This window comes from Clarias gariepinus, chromosome 12 (genome assembly GCF_024256425.1).
Source record: "Clarias gariepinus isolate MV-2021 ecotype Netherlands chromosome 12, CGAR_prim_01v2, whole genome shotgun sequence".
Classification (NCBI taxonomy): domain Eukaryota; kingdom Metazoa; phylum Chordata; class Actinopteri; order Siluriformes; family Clariidae; genus Clarias; species Clarias gariepinus.
Genome location: NC_071111.1, coordinates 31,030,788 through 31,055,293, shown reverse-complemented (window position 1 = coordinate 31,055,293; position 24,506 = coordinate 31,030,788). Strand labels below are relative to the sequence as shown.

General features: G+C 43.1%; 1 protein-coding gene across 3 annotated transcripts in view; it reads left to right on the top strand.

The window, feature by feature from the left end:
* The first annotated feature begins 508 nt into the window (after positions 1 to 508).
* Positions 509 to 24,506, top strand: part of LOC128534416 (protein bicaudal D homolog 1-like) — a 29,532-nt gene continuing 5,534 nt past the window's right edge. The window contains exons 1-8 of one of the 3 annotated variants that reach the window (XM_053508841.1): positions 509 to 751; positions 16,038 to 16,250; positions 16,508 to 16,660; positions 17,123 to 17,599; positions 18,960 to 20,087; positions 20,774 to 20,925; positions 21,160 to 21,370; positions 21,492 to 21,885. In XM_053508841.1, the coding sequence (XP_053364816.1) occupies positions 536 to 751; positions 16,038 to 16,250; positions 16,508 to 16,660; positions 17,123 to 17,599; positions 18,960 to 20,087; positions 20,774 to 20,925; positions 21,160 to 21,370; positions 21,492 to 21,755 (2,814 nt within the window). In that variant the 5' untranslated portion in view covers positions 509 to 535 and the 3' untranslated portion in view covers positions 21,756 to 21,885. Of the gene's footprint in view, positions 752 to 16,037; positions 16,251 to 16,507; positions 16,661 to 17,122; positions 17,600 to 18,959; positions 20,088 to 20,773; positions 20,926 to 21,159; positions 23,578 to 24,506 lie in introns of those variants that run through there. The other 2 variants (XM_053508842.1, XM_053508840.1) reach the window with 2 other exon arrangements.

Genomic DNA, 24,506 nt, shown 5'->3' with positions numbered 1-24,506 from the left:
CCCCCCCCCCCCCCCTCTCTCTCTCAGTACAGCAGATGAGAGCATCACTCAGCTGATGTGCGGGATGTAGCCTAGGATGCTGTGACGTCACTATGGGTGGTAGTATAGGAGGCTACTTTGTAGCGATGGCGCCGAATCCCCATGAATAAGCAGAAACGAAAGAGGAATAAATAATGGCACTACAGAGGCGGCGAATATCCAGAGAGATGTGAGGACAGAGTGAGAGATTTATTTTATTACTATTACTATTATTATTATTATTTTAAATGTCAGGATTGTCCCTCCAGCCGTGTTTGTTATGGTGTGACTGCGCTCGGTCAGAGCCGGCCCGGTGTCTGATGTCTGATCCTATGCGTCCTCCTCCTCCTCCCTGCTCCTAGCGGGAACACGCAGCGGAGGAGGCAGAGAGGGAGAGAGGGGCGGGGAGGGGTGCGGGGGAGAGAGAGGGAGAGGAGAGGAGAGGAGAGAGGAGAAGAGAGGGAGAGAGGAGAGGAGAGAGGAGCGGGAGTCCTGGGGTGGAGAGAAACGCAGCGTGATGGCTGCGGGAGGAGCGCGTGAGGACACAGTGGAGCAGTACCGGTCCGAGGTGGAGCGGCTGACACACGAGCTGGCTGAGGCGAACCGGGAGAAGGTCCGAGCGGCTGAGTGCGGACTGGTGGTGCTGGAGGAGAACCAAACCCTCAAGCAGCAGTATGCAGAACTGGAAGCAGAGCAGGAGACAATGAGGCAGGAGCTGGAGCAGCTACACGAGGTACAGACCCCAGCACTGACACTACCCTTAATACACTCACTGTATGATGTACAGACCCCAGCACTGACACTACCCTTAATACACCTCACTGTATGATGTACAGACCCCAGCACAGACACTACCCTTAATACACCTCACTGTATAATGTACAGACCCCAGCACTGACACTACCCTTAATACACCTCACTGTATGATGTACAGACCCCAGCACTGACACTACCCTTAATACACCTCACTGTATAATGTACAGACCCCAGGACTGACACTACCCTTAATACACCCCACTGTATAATGTACAGACCCCAGGACTGACACTACCCTTAATACACCTCACTGTATAATGTACAGACCCCAGCACTGACACTACCCTTAATACACCCCACTGTATAATGTACAGACCCCAGGACTGACACTACCCTTAATACACCTCACTGTATAATGTACAGACCCCAGGACTGACACTACCCTTAATACACCCCACTGTATAATGTACAGACCCCAGGACTGACACTACCCTTAATACACCTCACTGTATAATGTACAGACCCCAGCACTGACACTACCCTTAATACACCCCACTGTATAATGTACAGACCCCAGGACTGACACTACCCTTAATACACCTCACTGTATAATGTACAGACCCCAGCACTGACACTACCCTTAATACACCTCACTGTATAATGTACAGACCCCAGCACTGACACTACCCTTAATACACCTCACTGTATGATGTACAGACCCCAGCACTGACACTACCCTTAATACACCTCACTGTATAATGTACAGACCCCAGGACTGACACTACCCTTAATACACCCCACTGTATAATGTACAGACCCCAGGACTGACACTACCCTTAATACACCTCACTGTATAATGTACAGACCCCAGCACTGACACTACCCTTAATACACCCCACTGTATAATGTACAGACCCCAGGACTGACACTACCCTTAATACACCTCACTGTATAATGTACAGACCCCAGCACTGACACTACCCTTAATACACCCCACTGTATAATGTACAGACCCCAGGACTGACACTACCCTTAATACACCTCACTGTATAATGTACAGACCCCAGCACTGACACTACCCTTAATACACCTCACTGTATAATGTACAGACCCCAGCACTGACACTACCCTTAATACACCCCACTGTATAATGTACAGACCCCAGGACTGACACTACCCTTAATACACCTCACTGTATAATGTACAGACCCCAGCACTGACACTACCCTTAATACACCTCACTGTATGATGTAAAGACCCCAGCACTGACACTACCCTTAATATACCCCACTGTATGATGTACAGACCCCAGCACTGACACTACCCTTAATACACCTCACTGTATAATGTAAAGACCCCAGCACTGACACTACCCTTAATATACCCCACTGTATGATGTACAGACCCCAGCACTGACACTACCCTTAATACACCTCACTGTATAATGTACTGTACAGACCCCAGCACTGACACTACCCTTAATATACCCCACTGTATGATGTACAGACCCCAGCACTGACACTACCCTTAATACACCTCACTGTATAATGTACTGTACAGACCCCAGCACTGACACTTCCCTTAATATACCCCACTGTATGATGTACAGACCCCAGCACTGACACTACCCTTAATACACCTCACTGTATAATGTACAGACCCCAGCACTGACACTACCCTTAATATACCCCACTGTATGATGTACAGACCCCAGCACTGACACTACCCTTAATACACCTCACTGTATAATGTACTGTACAGACACCAGCACTGACACTTCCCTTAATATACCCCACTGTATGATGTACAGACCCCAGCACTGACACTACCCTTAATACACCTCACTGTATAATGTACTGTACAGACCCCAGCACTGACACTACCCTTAATACACCTCACTGTATGATGTACAGACCCCAGCACTGACACTTCCCTTAATATACCCCACTGTATGATGTACAGACCCCAGCACTGACACTACCCTTAATACACCTCACTGTATGATGTACAGACCCCAGCACTGACACTTCCCTTAATACACCTCACTGTCTAATGTACTGTACAGACCCCAGCACTGACACTACCCTTAATACACCTCACTGTATGATGTACAGACCCCAGCACTGACACTTCCCTTAATATACCCCACTGTATGATGTACAGACCCCAGCACTGACACTTCCCTTAATACACCTCACTGTATGATGTACAGACCCCAGCACTGACACTTTCCTTAATACACCTCACTGTATGATGTACAGACCCCAGCACTGACACTTCCCTTAATATACCCCACTGTATGATGTACAGACCCCAGCACTGACACTTCCCTTAATACACCTCACTGTATGATGTACAGACCCCAGCACTGACACTTTCCTTTATACACCTCACTGTATGATGTACAGACCCCAGCACTGACACTTCCCTTAATATACCCCACTGTATGATGTACAGACCCCAGCACTGACACTTCCCTTAATACACCTCACTGTATGATGTACAGACCCCAGCACTGACACTTTCCTTAATACACCTCACTGTATGATGTACAGACCCCAGCACTGACACTACCCTTAATACACCTCACTGTATGATGTACAGACCCCAGCACTGACACTTTCCTTAATACACCTCACTGTATAATGTACTGTACAGACCCCAGCACTGACACTACCCTTAATACACCTCACTGTATAATGTACAGACCCCAGCACTAACACTTCCCTTAATACACCTCACTGTATAATGTACTGTACAGACCCCAGCACTGACACTACCCTTAATACACCTCACTGTATGATGTACAGACCCCAGCATTGACACTTTTCTTAATACACCCCACTGTATAATGTACAGACCCCAGCACTGACACTACCCTTAATACACCCCACTGTATGATGTACAAACGCCAGCACTGACATTTCCCTAAATACAATGACGGTATGTTGGAATGACACTTCCCTTAATACACCCCACTGTATGATGTACAGACCCCAGCACTGACACTACCCTTAATACACCTCACTGTATAATGTACAGACCCCAGCACTGACACTACCCTTAATACACCTCACTGTATAATGTACAGACCCCAGCACTGACACTACCCTTAATACACCTCACTGTATAATGTACAGACCCCAGCACTGACACTACCCTTAATACACCTCACTGTATAATGTACAGACCCCAGCACTGACACTTTCCTTAATATACCCCACTGTATGATGTACAGACCCCAGCACTGACACTACCCTTAATACACCTAACTGTATAATGTACAGACCCCAGCACTGACACTACCCTTAATACACCTCACTGTATAATGTACAGACCCCAGCACTGACACTACCCTTAATACACCTCACTGTATAATGTACAGACCCCAGCACTGACACTTCCCTTAATATACCTCACTGTATAATGTACAGACCCCAGCACTGACACTTCCCTTAATATACCTCACTGTATGATGTACAGACCCCAGCACTGACACTTCCCTTAATATACCCCACTGTATGATGTACAGACCCCAGCACTGACACTACCCTTAATACACCTCACTGTATAATGTACTGTACAGACCCCAGCACTGACACTACCCTTAATACACCTCACTGTATAATGTACAGACCCCAGCACTGACACTACCCTTAATACACCTCACTGTATAATGTACAGACCTCAGCACTGACACTTCCCTTAATATACCCCACTGTATGATGTACAGACCCCAGCACTGACACTACCCTTAATACACCTCACTGTATAATGTACTGTACAGACCCCAGCACTGACACTACCCTTAATACACCTCACTGTATAATGTACAGACCCCAGCACTGACACTTCCCTTAATATACCCCACTGTATGATGTACAGACCCCAGCACTGACACTACCCTTAATACACCTCACTGTATAATGTACTGTACAGACCCCAGCACTGACACTACCCTTAATACACCTCACTGTATAATGTACAGACCCCAGCACTGACACTTCCCTTAATACACCTCATTGTATAATGTACAGACCCCAGCACTGACACCTCCCTTAATACACCCCACTATAGCATATTGTATTACAGTCGTAACACAACGACTGTAATACAATATTATACTCCCCTTCTCTTAATACACCTCACTGTATGATGTACAGACCCCAGCACTAGCACTTACCTAAATACAATGACTGTATGTTGCACTGACACTTCCTTTAATACACCCCACTGTATGATGTACAGACCCCAGCACTGACACTTCTCTTAATACACCCCACTGTATAATGTACAGACCCCAGCACTGACACTTTCCTTAATACACCACACTGTATAATGTACAAACCCCAGCACTAACACTTCCCTAAATGACGGTATGTTGCACTGACACTTTCCTTAATACACCTCACTGTATGATGTACAGACCCCAGCACTGACACTTTCCTTAATACACCACACTGTGTAATGTACAGACCCCATCACTGACCCTTCCCTTAATACACCTCACTGTATGATGTACAGACCTGAGCACTGACCCTTCCTTTAATACACCCCACTGTATGATGTACAGACCCTAGCACTGACACTTCCCTTAATATACATCACTGTATGATGTACAGACCCCAGCACTGATACTTCCCTTAATATACATCACTGTATGATGTACAGACCCCAGCACTGATACTTCCCTCAATACACCTCACTGTATTATGTACGGACCCCAGCACTGACACTTCCCTTAATACACCCCACTGTATGATGTACAAACCCCAGCACTAACACTTCCCTAAATGACGGTATGTTGCACTGACACTTTCCTTAATACACCTCACTGTATGATGTACAGACCCCAGCACTGACACTTCTTTTAATACACTGATGTACAATGTACAGACCCCAGCACTGACACTTTTCTTAACACAACGACTGTAATACAATATTATACTCCCCTTCCCTTAATACACCTCACTGTATGATGTACAGACCCCATCACTGACACTTCCCTTAAAACACTGACTGTATAATGTACAGACCCCAGCACTGACACTACCCTTAATACAATGACAGTATGTTGCACTGAAATTTCCATTAATACACCTCACTGTATGATGTACAGACCCCAGCACTGACACTACCCGTAATACACTCACTGTATAATGTACTGTACAGACCCCAGCACTGACACTATCCTTAATACAATGACGGTATGTTGCACTGACATTTCGCTTAATACACCCCACTGTATAATGTACAGACCCCAGCACTGACACTACCCTTAATACACCTCACTGTATGATGTACAGACCCCAGCACTGACACCTCCCTTAAAACACTGACTGAATGTTGTACAGACCTCAGCACTGACACTTCCCTTAATACACCACACTGTATGATGATGTCTGAAGGCCCAGCTGGGGTGTACTAACTAATAACCGAACTAAAGGCGATGCTGCATAGGATTTACCACTAAACAATAATTCTAGTTGGAAAATGCAGCTTTGTCTCTGTATTCCAGAACGATCAGTGCTCACAGTGCAGTGTTGCTGCAGTGAGCTACAGACAGATGAATGGGGACGGTCCCTTACGTCTGTCTGGACAGTGAGTGTAATGTTTTAGATTTTTATCATGTCTGGCAGTGTGTGACAGTGAGTACGAGTGTGTAGATGCTGTGCTGGTTCCCAAGAATAAAACTGCTGTTCCTAGAAATGAAATGAAGTGATGGCATGCTGGAAACTTTTGATAGGTTCAAAGAACCATATTTGGCTCTCATTCATTTAAGTGAAATGAGAGTTATAGATGGATATTTTACTGGGAATACAGTACCAGTATAACCGGAATAACTTAAAATTGTTTAGCCCATTAATCTGATCATAAATAGGAGAGGCATGTAATGCAACTGGCAGAGATGTAGCAGGTGAAAATGTGGTTATAAGCCTGTATTTGAAATATTAGTTTTTAGGGTTAATTTGCTTGAGTACTGAATGTTAATAGAATTATTCCCGTGTATACATCGCCAAGACATGATTTATTATTTCTTGAACAGTGTAGAAGGTTTATCAGAATCTCTTGAGGTTTTGTTTATGGGCAGATATACTTAGCAACATCTCGGTTCATTTCAGTGTACTGTCTACAGTCAGGGTTGATTACAAGGTCTTTATCATTTCTGCTACACACCACAGCAGCACCACACTATCCATCATGCTCTGTGCTTAGACACTCCTTTATTATTTTTTATGAATATTCTGACCTATTCTAGCACATTAGAAACAGTATACAGATACACAGGATACATATATACAAGCAGCAGCGACGTGAAGTGTTTCCTTCACAGCCTTTCATTTTAAAGTGCAAAATAATAATCGTGATATTGATGATAGCATGCTTGCATTTGGCTCATGTGGTAGAGGAACCTTAGCAAAATGGAATGTTTTTTTTTTTGTTACATAATGCACACTAGGTACTGATAATGTTTTGAATGCTGTATTTGGTTTGTATTATATAAGCAAAAAAATAATAAAAAGTCAAGAGCCAGTATCGTCGGAATTAAATAATCAAAGAAATAAAATTTCTTCTTCTCACACAATCTATCCTGAGCTCGTTTCATGTGCTATGTGTATGTATTTGTGTTATATCTGCATCTATTAGATCTGGATTTCTATTAAGCTTAATTTCTCATTTTATTCAGATTAAGAGAAAAGACAGGTGGGGTGGAGGTGCTTTTACACCTGTAAGGGTGGATGTACACTGTGTGATATCGGCCTAACTCATGAGAACGGCCGTGCCGGTCACAGCTGTATATGTATATCATTAATCTTTTTATTCTGATGTTTAATCAGACTGTATTATCAGACACTGTGGACTCAAAATGTGAGAGACGTTACAACAGTATTTATAGTTATACTAAGCAATGGACTTAATAATAATAACACTAATTAATACCAATTATTGCCATTGTTTACATCCATTACATCATTTAAACCGCATGCCTAAATCAGCACACTCTTGCCATAAAACGGCGACGCCGTCCTGGAAAGTGACTACATTATCTATTCTGACTCGTAGCTGTGGTGAGTTTATGGTCGTGACTGTTGCTGTTGGGTTTTATCACACAAACATGTACTGAAACTGTAGTCTCAGGTTTCAGTGTGCACATATATATATATATATATATATCAGGCCCGTAGCCAGCCTAGTGCAAGGGGGGGTTCTTTTTTTTACAAAAGTGGTCCTTTTTTCTCAGTATTTTGTATTTGAATATTTACTCATTTTGTATTTCATTTTGAGGTTTAAATACTGCATTTTAGTGACATGTGCTAGATTGGCTTGTCTGCTGGTATCATAATGTGCATGCTTTTGAAAAATATTACCAATAATTATCTAATAATAATAATATACAAATATCACGGGGAAAAGATGATCAGTTAATGTACTTACATGACTGTGGGATGAATAAAAATTATTTTTATTTTCTTATTTTATTTTATGCTTTATTTAACAATTATTCATGATATACTTTATTCGAATGCTGTCTACACCGCATATAGACACTAGAGAGCATCGCCTATGGTTAATAGAATAATTTAATAAATTTACTAATTTAATATAATAATGTATTAATTCAAAATAAAATGTTAATAAATCCTAATACCATGCATGGTCAAGCAGGTTTGTTTACGCATTGAACTCGTCGTTTCTTCTTTTCTTTTTTGATAGATTAACATTATTTAACATAATAAATTCACAGATCCATCAGATAGGCTCCTGTCTGTTAATGTTTATTTAAGATGTTACAGACTTGTCATAGCCATTCAGACTGCTCAAGAAAAGGCACAAGAGAACTATTCTGTGTGTGATGTGGGGTTGACGATTAGCTACCACTTAACTAGCGTTAGCAATTTAATCTAGAGGTAGTAACAGACTTACTCTGTTTGCCAGTCTTTTTGAACATATTGTGGCGTGGGCGGGGTTTCGATTAGGAACCATCATGCTTTGCGGGGGGGGGGGGGGGGGGGTTGTTATGTGTTCACCCTGTTGGGGATAGGTGTTTGGGTTAGTGGCTTTGGCCAGGTTGTTTGTGTGTGTGTGTGTGTTAGAAGTGTGTCTTGTAGATTGTTGACTTTGTTGACTTGGAAAAAAAAAAAGAAAGTGCTGTTTATGTACCCAGCCGAATAAAATACTCCCAGCCATTTGCATTGGGCAGTGAGGAAGCTCACTCGCCTCTCCAAGTTCATTCTTAGCGGTGAAAAACGCTACAATATGTTCAATATTCTGCGATAATGACGCTGCTCCCTTCTTTCTCTTCCGTCTCTCCTGCTCTTTCTGACCCGTATATTATACACCGCTGGATGCCGCCGCACAGATTTAAAAACGTCAGTTGCTGCGCAGGTTTGTAACATGTCGCGGGTTTTTTTGTAAATTGTTTTGTAATAAAGTGTTATTTTAAATAATGGGCAACAATTTTAATCCAAAAAAAAAAAAAACAATATTAATAACAAAAAATTCTGGCCCTTGGCAGTGGGGGGTGGGTCGTTCGAACCACCCGAACCCCCCCTGGCTACGGGCCTGTATATACATATATATATATATAAAACCTGCAATAATACAACTTGCCTAGCTCTTAAGGTGCTCATTTCAGTCACAGTGGAGTCACTAAGCCAGTTCTTTCATACTCATCATAATCAACAGACCTCTAACAACTCAAACACTAAAAGTGTGACATCACATCTCTTAATAAGATCATTTCCAACTCAGTGTGAATGTAGGAGAAAAAAAATGGAATTCAAGAAATGAAAAAATATATACTGTACACCAAAAAAACTTAGATAGACAATAATTACTTTGTACATCTGACATGTGACCCTTCCAGTTATTAACAGTATAAAATGGCGGTTAAATAGATGTAAGAAGCAGTAATACGTCAGAAATCGTTATGACTTTAATGCACAGCGCATGTCAGCCTTTTTGTGTCTGTTTATTTGCATTTACAGAGTCGTTTCAATATAACTTGGATGTTGTTTATTCCACAATTATATAAAATTGTTTATAATCATATAGTTGTCTTTTGAGGCAAGTGTGTGAAGAGTTTATACACTGCTACAAATTGACATGTACACTTTATTAGGAGCGCCTGTACACCTGCAGGTCAATGCGGTAATGCCATCAGCCAATCATGTGGCAGCGAAACAGGCAGTCTGGAGTTTCAGCCATCCACAATGGGGAAAATGGGATTTCTGTGATTTTGGCACGGTTGTTGTGCCAGTTGGCCAGTTTGTGTGAGTATAGAATGGGAAGTTTTACATACAAAAGTCACACACGGAATGGTGCGAAAAACAAAACCATGTGTTTCTGTAGGCTGAGACACATTGTTGTCAAAAAGAGATGAGAGGAGAATGACCAGACTATGAACACACTCTGTAGAACCATGGTGAGCAGAAAAGCATCACTGAGGGTGATGGGCTGCACCAGCAGAAGACCACATTAGGTTTCATAAGGATCAGAGGCAACCATGGCACCCAAACAGCACAGCTGAAGCCTGGCAAGGTGATTCCTTTTTCTAATCTTCACCTGTCCAGGTTTGATTGAGTATTGTAGTCCATTGACCTCAAGGTTTGATGTTTGAGGTCGTTAGCTGTCATAAAGACACCTGTGCACCCTAAAATCAGACAAAGTCTAAGTAGATACATGGGGTATCAATGATGATAAGAATGGTGAAGAATCAGCCCAGAACTACACGGGAGGAGCTGGTCAATGCCGTGAAGAGAGCTGGGACCATCGTTTCCAAGGCTACCATCAGTAACACACTAAGACGTCATGGTTTAAAATCCTGCAGCGCACGGAAGGTTCCCCTGCTTAAGTCAGCCCAGGTCCAGGCCCGTCTGAAGTTTGCCAGGGACCATCTGGATGATCCAGAAGAATCATGGGAGAAAGGGAAATTTCATAAACACGCAGATCAGCAACTAGAATAAAGAGAAGTGAAGTGTGGGTTAACATAATATATAATAAATAATTGTTTATCAGTTTGGATTTCTAATAATATCTGTAGGTAAACCATATACCATATATTGTCGGAGTAAAATATGAGGAATAGTTAGCTCCATATGAGATATTTACTTCTTTTGTATTATTGTTTACTGATTTTTCCATTATATCAGCAAAAATGTGGCTTAATTTTTTTATGTTCTGCATGTGTGAAACATTGAGTGTGTACATGATTAGCTCGGTGAGAGCAGTGCAAGCTTTTCATGTGTACAGTAAGTAACGGAGAGAGCAGTTATAGATGAAGCTTGTGATAATAAAGGCCACATGGGAGCCTATTAGATGCAGACGACTGCTTACTGTATGTGATGCTGCACATTCACTGCATTCCATTGTTCATCCTGTAGTGTAACGCTCGCTCGTATGGCTCGGATCATCACCTTCACACAAAGAGAGACAGTTACTGAATAATTCACGCTACCTGTTAAACGCAATACATCTCTACATCTCCCTCTCTGTTAGAACTGCCTATACGGACCTCTTCGCTGCGTGTCAGTGTCTGTGCGTCATATTTTCTCGTATGCGGGAAACAATGTCCTTGGTGGTGACAAAAGCTGGTTTGGAGTATTACAGACGGATATGTTCCAGGCAGCTTCAAACCATGGAAGGTTATTGATTTGAGTGTGTCTGTGAGAACTGAAGCTCAGGTTTCAGCAGGACCGGCCAGTGCGGATCTAATGAAGCACCACTCGGTTTCCAGTGCAGTCCCTGGAGGAAGGAAGAAACAACCAATGTCACAATCAGGATTTTGCAAAATCGCTGTGGCAAAAAAAAACTGTGTGTGTCCTAAGTGTGTCCAGGTTTAATACATCGTTATTTTAGCAAAAACTAATTTCCAAGACAATTTCCACCCCAGTCGATGCACATGGACACGATGCTAACTAGAGCTAATGATGAGTTTATACTCTTATAGTGAGCACATTCCGAACAGCACTGTGCTTTAGTGCGTGTTATAAACTCTATAATTCTCACTGTTGGTTAGTCTCAGTTTCTGGGAAGTGAAAGTGAAACATGATCCTCTCTCTTACTTCTTTACGGTTACTGTTGTGTGTTTCTTCACTAGGGTGGAGCTTATTTGTCTAAGAGCTCGAGGCAGTGAGACGCCTTTGACGCAGTATACAGAGTATTTAAAGCTGCAGAAAGTGATTATATATATTATTTATATATTATTATTATATTATAATAACGAATATAGAATATCTCGGCTTTGTCTGCTAGCTGTCTCTGCACGCAGAAAGGAAATAAACACAGGTGTTCTACCGAAACGTAAAAACACTGCTCCAGCCAATCAGCACTAGTGGGAGGAGCCTGTGCGCGTCACAGCTTGGGGGGTGGAGGGGGGAAGTGGATGGGTGCAGTAGGAACGAGAGAATAAAAAAGTAGATCTGGGTACTGAAATAAAATGTAAGAAGGGCCAGTCATAAAATTTTCATTAGGATGATGTCTTGAGATTCAGATCGCTTTAAAAAACGAACAGTCTAAAATGTCCATAGCATTTGAAAATATTTACAGTATAGTCAATTTTCAGTCACTACATTATTTTAAACATGTGGACAGTCTGAACCAATGATGGAATACAAACAAACAGTTTTATCTCATAGTGACGCTCCACATTACTGCTTTTTATTAGCCCCACAGTTTCATAACATTTGAGCAAAATGCTTTTAAACTTCCCGCAGGAACATTAAGCGTATATCTGTCCATTCATCTTTAAAGGTTCAGTCTTCATAGTCTACTTTCCACCTTTTCTTGGAGTAAGCCGTGCTGTGTCACATTTTCCTATTGTGTCCTATTGTAAAGAAAAGAAAATGCATTAGATTACTGGTATATTAATTATTCTCATTTTGTAGAAAAGCAGCTTCAGGTTCATCACTCGGTCCGGATCCGGAATGCGATCCGCCATTCGGTGATGCCTGCTGTAGATAGTAATGGTGCGTTTTGGGTTTCAGTCTCCGCTCATTGTAAAAAGGAAGAAATGATGGAGAAACAGCCAAAGAGGACGAGCAACACTTGAGGGTTATTAGACAAGACAAGGGCAAAGAGTCGAGTCGATAAGTGTAGGAGAAGCATTTCACGGTGGAGAGACACACGGTGTGCTCAGAAACATGACAAGCGATGAAGGAAGGGGTTGCTCTGTTCCTGTGTATCTTATCCTGTTTGGTAAAGTTTGCGCTAGCTAATCCCAGTTTGTTAGCTTTGCAGCAGTAGCAGTTTGCTAACCCGCACCTCAAGAGATTGCGGACCCCTTGAGAGCCTAATATTGGGCCCTCGATGTTGAAAAAACAACCCTTTTTAATCTGCATAACATGACACTTAGGGGCCCCTGGAATTGTCCATACTCACCCCGCTGCCTACAAGCCACAGGATCGCTAACGTTAGCTGACATTACTTGCCCTGCCATTGTTCAGCCTAGTGTTAGATCATGTTACTTATCCAAGCTTGCTAGCACAGTGGGATTATTGCGATTGATGAATAATTGGAAATGCTATGTTAGGAAATGTTGGTTTTGGGGGCGGAGCTTCTGAGTTCAAATATCAGCAGGGTTGATTACTGCACCTTTAATAACGTTGCTTTAATTGTAAAATCAGCGTGTGATCTGTTAATAAACCCCCAGCGCTCCCTCCGTATCACCATCGTGCTGAGTCACTGGCATCATGATGTCATTTATAAGAAATCACTGTAAGTTTATTCAGCTGTGCCTCCAGACTTCCACTGTACTGTGACTCTCTACCCACACTGTTACACAGCACTACATGTTAGGTACAGTAAGTACAGACACATCCATAATTAATGGCTCCCTTTATGAAAATGTGCCAAAACAAGCAACATAAAAGCATCCAGGGCCCAACTGCACAATTCTTTCATTTCAAAAATCATTTTATTTAATGGCGTTTTGAATGATATGTGTATGTACACTCTAGGCCCAGCAGGTTTTAAAGAATAGAGGACTACTGATTGTTGTAGAGCAGCTTCAATCAATAAAATAACTAATTAGTCTTACTATATTGACTATTTGAACATTCCCCCATAAAGGGCAACATTTCACACCCTTGTTGTTTCCATTTTGATGATGACAGAGAATCTCAGAGTATAAGAATATTTCCCCCGATCAATACTCAACGTCTGAAAAGTATGTTCATTTATGCACTCAGTACTCTGTCGATGATAATCCTCTGGACAACCGTCAACTCAGCAATCTTCCCCATGGCTGGAGTTACATGTTCTGAACTAGACCTGAAGATAACAGTATGAATAGTATAAATAGTGTATGAGTCCAAATACAAGTATATTAATATTTCCAAATAAACAAAAATGCGTGAAATAAAAAACAATAATTTTACGAAATATCCATAATATTTTGTTTATATATTCAGTGTAGGGATCCACAGACCCTCATGTTCATTAGTAATCATGGTTGTGTGTGGCTTTACATACCAAACTGTAGGCCTGTACAGTATGTAGCTCCACCATACCGTTCATTAGCTCATCTTTTCTGTATTTATGTTCTTTCCCTCACATGTGTGATGGGGCGAAAAACATAAATACCATACAGTAGATACCAAAATATTACTAGACATTAAAGTAGAAGTTCTCCATTTATATTTGTACTTCAGTAGATGTACAAAAGTACCTACCTTAAATTGTACTAAAGTATCTGAGTGTGAATTATCTCACTGCAGCCTCTCCCTACCTCTCTCCCTCCCTCTCTCCCTCTTTCTCTCCCTTTCTCTCCCTCTCTCTCCCTCTCTCTCTCTCTTTCTCTCCCTCTCTCCCTCTCTCTCTTCCTTTCTCCCTCTCTCTCCCTCTCTTTCCCTCTCTCTTCCTCTCTCTCTCCCCCTCCTTTCCTCTCTCCCTCTCTCTCCCTCTCTCTCTCTCTCCCTCTATCTCTCCCTTTCGCTCTCTCCCTCTCTCTCCCTCTCTCTCCCTCTCTTTCTCTCATTGTTGCATGATGTGCATATAATAGTCTGCAGGTGGCGATATTCCAAATACCCAAGTGCTACACACCATAGTGTGCTTATGCGACACATAAAGGCATAAATGTGAGACGTCTTTGCCGTAGGATGTAGTGGAGTAAAAATAAAGCGCTCACTAATAAAATTACTAAAGCACAGAACAGATCGCTTAAAGCTGAACTGATGTGCTGATCGTTTTTTAACCATAGTGATGTTTACAGTAAAAGTCGGGAAAAAGTCAGGAAATCAGTCCAATTCAAGTTTTTATAACGTGTATTCACCACACTACTCCATGCCTGTGAAACATGGACACTGGAGAAAAAAGGACAGTGCAAAATTAAATGCTATAAAAAGATTTGGATAAAATAAAAGCAAAGAGGTCAAATTAAAGAATCCAAAGGGATCTCAGGCAGAAAAAATTTTTTTTAAAAAAAACTATTGGCGAAGTTAGTTATCAGGGAGTGTAAATTAGGTCTGTTTGGACATGGAGACAGGACCGGAGAGGACAGATTCCTCAAATTAATGATGAAGAAAACCAGAAATTGGAAACTGCGAGTAGGAAGGCCAGCAAGGAGAGAGATTGATGACATAATAGAACGATTAGGAGTGGGAGAGCGGACAGCAAAAGTGTAAAAATGGCTAAGAAAAGAAAAGGATTCTGAAAAATATGAGACTAGGAGAGAAGATCACCACTGGCTTCCTACAGAGGTTTAGATAACGATGTGCAGGAAACCTCATATAAGTGGAGAGGTGATGACTTTAGAGTGATGCACCTGGAATATTCTTCCTTAAATCCCCAGAGGACGGCTGTAACGGGTGATGATCATACCACCACAGTGATGACTTCACCAACTGTGTTCATCAAGTAATTGGGCGTATGAGACATCAGTGGTGTCTGTGACGAGTAGCGATAGTAACGTCACTACCTGACTCGATCTGATCAGCTCTGATCTGATTTATTACGCTTTCCAGTGAAGATGTCAGTTGCTGAAACACATTCTTAAAAGGTTGGGTTGGTTTCAGGGATCAAGCATTCCATCTCGCGCCGTGTTACTGTGTGCTCTTTGTTACAGGTGTGTGGACGCTGGGTTGTGTATTGTCCAAAATATGATGATTTGTTCATTGGTAGCTAATCAGGGACCTACAGGCCCGGGCTGCACTCTGTCTGATGTTCTTCTCATACCAATATATATGTCCTCCTGTCTTGTAGTGTCTTAACAGTTTTGTCTCTATTCTCATTTAATTTCTTCCTTTTTTTCCTGTTACACTCAGGCCTTTAGCCAGGCATATACGACCCAGAGGAAGGTAGCAGAGGACAGTGAGACCAATGAGGAAGCACTCCTACAAGAGTCTGCCACCAAAGAGGCGTATTACATAAGCCGTTTGCTGAATCAGCAGACCGAACTGAAGCACAGCCGCTCTCAGGCCTCCAACACACAGGCGGAGAATGAAAGACTCAGCACCATCCTGCAGGAACTTAGAGAGGTACTGTCTCAAGAAAAAGCTTCCTTTGGCTGGGTAGTCTCATCTGTCTCATCAGTTCAGAGATGCTGAAGACCTGGCTGTAACCGAGTTCACGTACAGTATAAGAGTGTGTCTGGGAGTTTTGCAGGCTTTGTCTAAGAAATTATTTGTATTTATCCGTGTTCATATTGTAGTGTTTTCAACCAGAGAAGTGACAAGATTCCTTCAACTTTCTCGAGCTGTCTCGCTCCAAACCATTCTTCTTCTCTTTTTTTAAGAACAATGAGATGCTGGAGTTACAAAGGAGCAGGATGAGAGAAGAAGCGAGAGAGTATAAGTTCAGAGAGACGCGGCTGCTGCAGGACTATACCGAACTCGAGGAGGAGAACATCAGTCTGCAGAAACTGGTGTCCACTCTCAAACAGAACCAGGTATCTGAGCACAGACACACCCAGAGACTACTGCATGGGCAGAATCATCTGGTAAAATAAGTATTAATATATATACATATATATATACACTCACCATTCTAGTGAGATATCAAGATGTAGTTACTGTAAGAAGGCCAAATTGTTATGGCTAAACAACTGGGTAACTCCAAAACCGCAGATCTTGTGGGATGTTCCAGGTCTGCAGTGGTCAGGACAGACCAAGGAAGGAAAACCAGTGAGCCAGTGACAGGGTCCTGGGTAGCCAAGGCTCACTGATGAACATAGTCTGATAGGAGTGCTAGCGTAGATCATATTGAGGACAAGGTTCATGCTAGTTTCAGTAAATAGGTGTTGGAACAAACAGGTCATTACGGGGAAGCCTACTCAACATTAGGCAGATGGCCATAATGTTCTAGCTGATCAGTGTATATGAAGTCAAATGGTTAATTCTCTCCCCTCAAGGTGGAGTACGAAGGCCTTAAACATGAGATCAAGGTTTTGGAGGAGGAGACAGTGTTGCTGAACAGCCAGTTAGAAGACGCGCTGCGTCTGAAGGATATCTCCGAGAGCCAGCTGGAGGAGGCGCTGAATGCTTTGAAGAGTGAACGTGAGCAGAAGAACAGCCTCCGTAAGGAACTAGCCCAGCACCTCACCCTGTGCGACGGACCTTTCTCTTCAGCCACTGCCCACCTGCTCGCCCTCGGCTCGGCGCCCCCTAGCGGCAGTGCCACCCCGACTGCTGCCACCTCCCCAGGCAGCGAGGATGGTGGGAAATGCAACGGACTTCTTCTACAGGGTTCAGCTGGAAAAGCACTGGGAAGACTAACCCTGGAATTAAGAGGAACGGGTCAGAGGAAACATAGCGACTCCACGACCCCTGACCTCTTCAGTGAGCTCCACCTCAACGAGATTCAGAAACTTAAACAACAACTGCAGCAGGTGCGTTTGGTTACAGTTTTTAACCACAGTTTTTGCTCAACCGATTTTAAAAAGTATAATACATAAATTATTGATATATGCAATTAGTGATCGTAAATGTGTAGTTCGTAATTTTAAATATTTGCTTCTAATAGAAATGAAACAGTTAGTATCTCTACAGCTGATATTGGTGAAACCTTCCCTTATCTCTAAGACAAACTGGGTTCAACCAGTTTAAACTAATTTTGTGCTGGATGAGTATAGCATACTCATGTCATACGACAGCAGATACATTGCAGTAATTCGTCCACAGCTTGTTGGGTTATGTGTAAAACCTAAAAGTCAGGAATGACTGCACTAATATCAGCTCATTATTTCAGGCTTGGTCAGTGCATTTATCAGCGTCTGTCAGGTTCTCTATATAAGGGCATTTTAATTAATATGGAATTGTTGGAAACACTCTTTTTCTTGTCTTGGTTTACTATCAATTAATTTCTAAGAACTTGGCCAAAAACCTGTCATTTCAGAAGCGTCAAATTATTAGGCAGCATCAAGCAAAGAAAACAACTAAGGAGACTAAGGAACAGTTGGTGAAGTTGTATGGTTAAAAAAGAAATGCGTTGTGTTGAATAGTAAAAGTAAGAGCATTTCTATACATACACGCATACAATGTGATGAGAACTTACAGGATCGAGACTAAACAGCTGTGAGTTTATAAGAAAAACATCAAAGAAAACACAGAAAGAAAGGTCTGATGAGTCCAGACTGAGCCAGAGCGATGGGCGCATCAGGATAAGAAGGGAAACTCATGACGCGATGCATCATGCATTGTGGCCACTGTACAATCTTTACTGAAAAAGTCTAAAATATCAGAAAAAAGTAGGATGTTTGTGGGCAGGTGCATGGTACAGTAACAATACAGTAGCAACAATGTGTGGCAAATCACCTGGAGGCACAAATTAGGAAGAAATCATTAAATTCAAGGAAAGACAAAGAACAAAACCACAACAAGCAGTGTACAGGATCAGGGGTAGCTTGGTGTTTAAGACAGAAGATCGGAAAGTCCCAGGGTCAAACCCCAGCATTACCACTTTTGGGCCCCTTAGTAAGGCCCTTAATTGGGGCTCAGATGTTAAAAAAAAAAAAAAAAAAAAAGTTGCTCTGGATAAGGGTGTCTACCAAATGCATGTTTCGGAGATGATCAGGGAGATAATTAATGAGGTTAGGTTTCGTCTGTAACAGTTCTATTTGAAACCCAGACACTGTAATAAAGACACTTTAACCCTCTGCTAACCATCACTCCAGTAAACCTACTGTAACTACTCTAATTGGTTTGTTTGTATATGGAAGTAAGGGACACAATGGCTGTTTTGCCTTTCAGGTAGAGCAGGAGAAGACATCTGCACTGAATAGTCTACAGGAGTGTGAAACACAGCTACGACACACACAGTGTGCCCTGACTGAACAGTATGAGAGGGCACGGCACCTCCACCAGCGAGTCTGTATACCACACCAGCAGGGAAGCGCCATCGAGACTGGTGATGAGGACAAGACCATGACAGAGACCAAGAGCACCTCATGGGCATCTGAAGACCTGCAGCGCCTGGGCTTCGAGCTGTTGCAGTGTAAGTACAAACTAGCAGTGACGGAGGTGGTGAGGCTCAATGGTGATCTGAAGGACCTTCAGGAGAGGCATAGAGAGTGTGTGGAGCAGGCGGGACGGGCAGAGGAACAGACCCAGGTCCAGCTACAGACTCTTAAAGCACAGGTCACTTGCCTGGAATGCAGGTGCCGTGAGGGGAGGGAGAAGGAAGCAGCACTTCAGCGAGAGCTAAAGAAAGGTAATGCTTCTTCCCTGGAGTACCACAACACCCTGGCTGCAGCCCAGGATGAGCTGGCCTCCTTCAGTGAGGAACTGGCTCAGCTTTACCATCATGTCTGCATGTGCAACAACGAAACACCTAATCGGGTAATGCTGGATTATTACCGCCAAGGTCGGACCCCCCCACGTGCTACATCTGGAGGTCTTAAGGCACAGGAAGACCATCGGGTCCTCCTGACGCCAAGGCTGGCACGCCGCTTGGCGGCTATCAATGCTGCCACGTCTTCCACCTCGACCCCGAGTGACTCACAAAGCCCCACAGACTCGCCCTCCAAAGATCCCCTCAACTCAGAGGACAGCCCAGTGCACGCAGCTGTCAGTGCCTCTTCGTCATCATCGTCCTCATCCCCGGCACCCGATTCGCCTGCAAGCTCAGACATCCGGCGGGAGCCCATCAACCTCCAACACCTGAACGCCATTATCCGAGACCAGATCAAGCATCTGCAGAAGGCTGTGGACCACTCACTACAGCTATCTCGGCAAAGAGCAGCAGTCCGCGAGCTCGCACCGCTGTTTGATAAGGAAAAGGAGGCTTGTATGGAAGAAATACTTAAGCTTAAATCCCTCCTGAGCACCAAGAGAGAGCAGATTGCCACGTTGCGCCTGGTGCTTAAAGCCAACAAGCAGGTAAGCTACTCGGTGCTTTTATCAGATGGTAGCAGCTCGTTGATTACACTTGCTGTTGGTGCACTGGGGGTGTACAAAGCTCTGACATTTTATTGCTTCCTTTTTATAAGGGCTTGTTCTTGTCCTTTGAAAAGCACAATCTAGCTTTTTCGTCTCGTAGGCAAATTTTGGTTAATCAAAATCACTGTACTATATCGAGTACTGAGTAATCCACTTTAATGTCAGGGCTTTCTCCCCATTTCTTGACCAAACTATTTAAATGTAAAAGCATGCATTTAATAAAGGATTTACTGATTTGCCCATAAGATCATTGCTGCAGGTTTTTAGATATTTTAATGAAAAGTCAAAGCCTGAGTTTACATTTGTCATATGAACGTAGCGTGATTCTTTCATAACTGGGTCAGTATTTCAGCCGGGATTATGAAAAAGGTTCCACCTTATGTTCAACTTCGAAGATAATTTTAGGGTGGAGCAGTTATTTCACACTACAGTACAAGTTTTCATATTCTCACTGTTCCACCCCCTATGAGCAACATCATTCTGAACACACCAAGGCTGTGGTATGCATCTGACACAGGGAGTGCAGGGGCCTTAATCAGAGTCATTCTGAAAGTTTCTATTAAAACTACTGAGTCATTCTGAAACATTCATTGTATGCAAACATGCTTTGGTTTTGTGTGTGCCAGACTGCAGAAATGGCTCTGGCGAACCTGAAAAGCAAGTACGAGACCGAGAAGCGGATGGTGACTGAGACCATGATGAAGCTGCGTAACGAGCTGAAGGCACTAAGAGAGGACGCTGCCACATTTTCCTCACTGAGGGCCATGTTTGCTACACGGTGAGAACCTGAAAAGCATGAATGTCCAACAGCATGATATAACACCTCAAGCTGGGAGAGTTTAGTTTACAGCACGAGTGTCGGTGGCAGTCCGGCCAGTTACAGTAGTTTTAATGCTGGATTTTAAAAGAAGTGCATGAGACATAATGATAAAAATGAATTAGAGTAACAGTTTCATCATCTGCCCTGGTGCATTCTGCCCCTCCTGCTTTATTTTTGCCTTTGGTCCTCCAGGTGCGATGAGTATTTAAATCAGCTGGACGAGATGCAGAGGCAGCTTGCGGCAGCAGAGGATGAGAAGAAGACGCTGAACTCACTCCTCCGCATGGCTATTCAGCAAAAACTGGCACTTACGCAGCGTCTGGAAGACTTGGAGTTCGACCACGAGCAGTCACGGCGCCCCCGCATGGGCAAGACGGCCAAACTGAGGACCACACCTCCCAAAGTAAGTGGAACAGCCACCTTGCCCCTTAATGACACCTCAGCCGCAGTAGCCGAAGCGGTTGCAGAAACCTCAGCTGTCTCGTCCCCTAGCCTAGACACTCCTTTACTCTCTTCTGACCCAGGTAGTCCTCCCTCTCTGGAAGCCCCTTCCTCTCCTGCCGCATCTTTTTCCTCCTCCTGGACCCCCCCGACTACACCCTACAGCCGGGGCCACACCCACTGGACGGTGGGGATGCGGACATACACGGTGGAGCCGCATTCCTACGGTGTGGACCTTCACGCCACCAGTATGTCCCGAACCACCAGCTTGGCCCGTCGCTATGCAATCGAGTCGCTCTATTCGGCGGGTTCACGCCCCGCCTCACCGTATCGCTCACCCATACTAGGCACGTACCGCTCCACCTGGAGCTCGCCCAGATCTCGTCCACTCTCCACAATCCTAACGCACTCCACCCACACATCCAGATACACCTCCCCATCTTCGTCCTCGTATGGCTCGCCACACCATCGAAGCTACCCTTCTCAGCACCCCCGCTAATGAAGGCTCAGTGGGGTGGCACAGAGAGGAGGACAGACTGGTTTCCTGTGGTTTTATAGTTTCCTTTGCGACTGTTTTTCTGCTCAGGGATTCTGTGGAGCACAAACGGCCCTGCCTTCCTCCAAGAGACAGCTAATCAGCTCTCAGAATGCTGTGTCTGACCTCTCACTCTGTTCATTCTGTCGTCAACTCGCTGGGCCTTTTCAGTGCAAGCCTCCCGAACCATAGAGATTACGTTTATTTGAGTGTTAACTGGACGTGGAGGCGGCGGTATCAGACTTAGGCGTTTCTGTTCTGTTTAAATGTGAACACGTAATTATGACAAACCATTCGATTGACATTAAAGTGTCTTTAAGTCATTACTGAAGACGGAAATATGCACTGAATAATCCACCACTGTGTAACAGCTGTATGACTTTTTTTTTTTATTTAAAGAATGACAAGGGATTAAATAAGAAGGTTTTTTATTTAATGATTGTATGAATTAAGGCCTTTTTTTCTGCTTAAGCGAATGCAGGTTTAGTTTTAGTGTTGCTTTGTGTTTTATACTGTCATTAACGCCAGCTCGCCTTCTCTGCTAATGAGATTTCAGACATACAGATTTTTTTGTGTTTTTTCTTTGTGATCATGTACAGTCTCTGGTCTGTTCAGTATCACATGACATGTAGCGTGTCCATTTTCATCTAAAGAAATGACGAACATGCCAACACTTCCCACTGTTAGAGTCCTGGTTGCACATTGCCTCAGTTTGCTCTAATTTGTTTTTTTTAGCATTTCATGAAAACAAAACAACACCACTGTGGCTACACGGTGTAAATATGGACATTTGACGATATGAAACATTTGAATGAAACAAAGCAATGACTTCATTGAATGTACGCTTAATAAAGTGATATCATGTCTAATATGTACAAACAAAACTCAGGGAATCGCATTGTTGCTCCTGTAATGGAGGCGTAAAGCAGTATGAGTGGCATACATCATTTACAACTTAAGCGGTGTCCTATTTTTTATTAATTGATTAATTAATTTTTGAGTTTATTTATAGTGTCTTATAAATTTCCTTTGATTTTAATCGTAGTGTTTTGCTGTTCATGTAATTCTTGGGTTTTAATTTCATTTCATTTAAGTATGATGGACAGTAATTTTTCTCCAGATTGTATTGCCATTCAGACTGTTCTCTAAACCATTACATCATCTCCGGCCTTATCCCCAGTCACCCACACAGTGATGATCCCAGCACAGACACTGAATGCATACGAAGGCGCCGGTCTTCATTTAGTCTGTGTCTTTGAGCCGTGTCCCGCTGTCTGAGCTGGACTTACAGGGAGACTGAAGCACTTGACAAGTTCCCGAGCTCCACCTCGTCCAGTTTAACACACTTCTCACTCGTTAGACTTGTGTTAGGTTGTACTGGTGTTCTCGTGCGGCCAGCAACACACATCACAGGTGATCATCGGCCCCTGTAGTATTTAAACACTGTAAATAATCCAAACATTAGTGTTTCTGTTATTCACGACGAGATAAACACATTGTTGTATGATGCTCTGGCCTTGTAACGTTGTACAGTTGGTCAGACATGGAGGAACGGCGGCCTTGTGATGGTGTGTGTCAGGAGCGAAACCTCTCAGAGAAACCTCTCAGACCTCCTCTGTGTGGCAACCATTCTTTTTGCACCTTCTCTCCTTCTCCACATACACACACACGTGCGTCCGCCCCCCCTGCCCCCCCCCCCACCGCCCCCCACCGCTTTTAAGGCACCGACCTCAAACATGTCAAATGCTTCAGTACTGTACTCACCCCTGTAACACCGCAGACGGCAGCTTGTTTCTTTTTTCTGTCTGTTTCAACGTCTAGTTAATACCATATAATGTACACTGGGAATTTAGTCCAAATCATGTCTGTATCTGTGTCTTTTCCACCGGGTGTAGTGTGACCTACAGCGTGGCTCACTCCTGCGGTCTGAGGGTCTTTCTGTAAGGCAGACTGTTACTACTGAACATGAGCACGTGTCAGTAGAGAATACAGGACAGCCCTAACACTCCAGTGCATTGTACAGTGAACATCATGTGTATATGCCTCCTTATTATTATTGTAAAGAACACATAAAAGACCTGCAGTAATTATGTCTCTGTGTGTCTTCTCGTATTGTACACACAGTGGAGTCATTTTCAGACATTGGTCTGAAATGTTTTCAGTGATCATGCAACTTGACCTAAAAGACGAGCCTGCTGTTTCCTTGTCCTGTCTTTCTGTATTTCAGATGTATTTGGATGTATCTCTGTTTCTTTGTCACACACATATTATGGCCGTTTTATAATCATCCAAAACAAATTATGATGTTATACATTTAATACAGAAAATGTGTGTTCCAAAGAAGCTACTCCTGAAGTTGCAACATGGAAGTGACCCATCTTACTTCCCTAACATTTTCTAGTTGCTAACTTCAGCCGTTTTGGAGAGATGATTTTATATGTGACCCAAAAATGGCAATTTTTTAGCGTTATACTGTCTCACTTTAAACAACAATCATTTAAAATATAAATTATTTATATTAATTTATACTAAAATTTGTGTAAAAAGGATATGACCTGTAAAA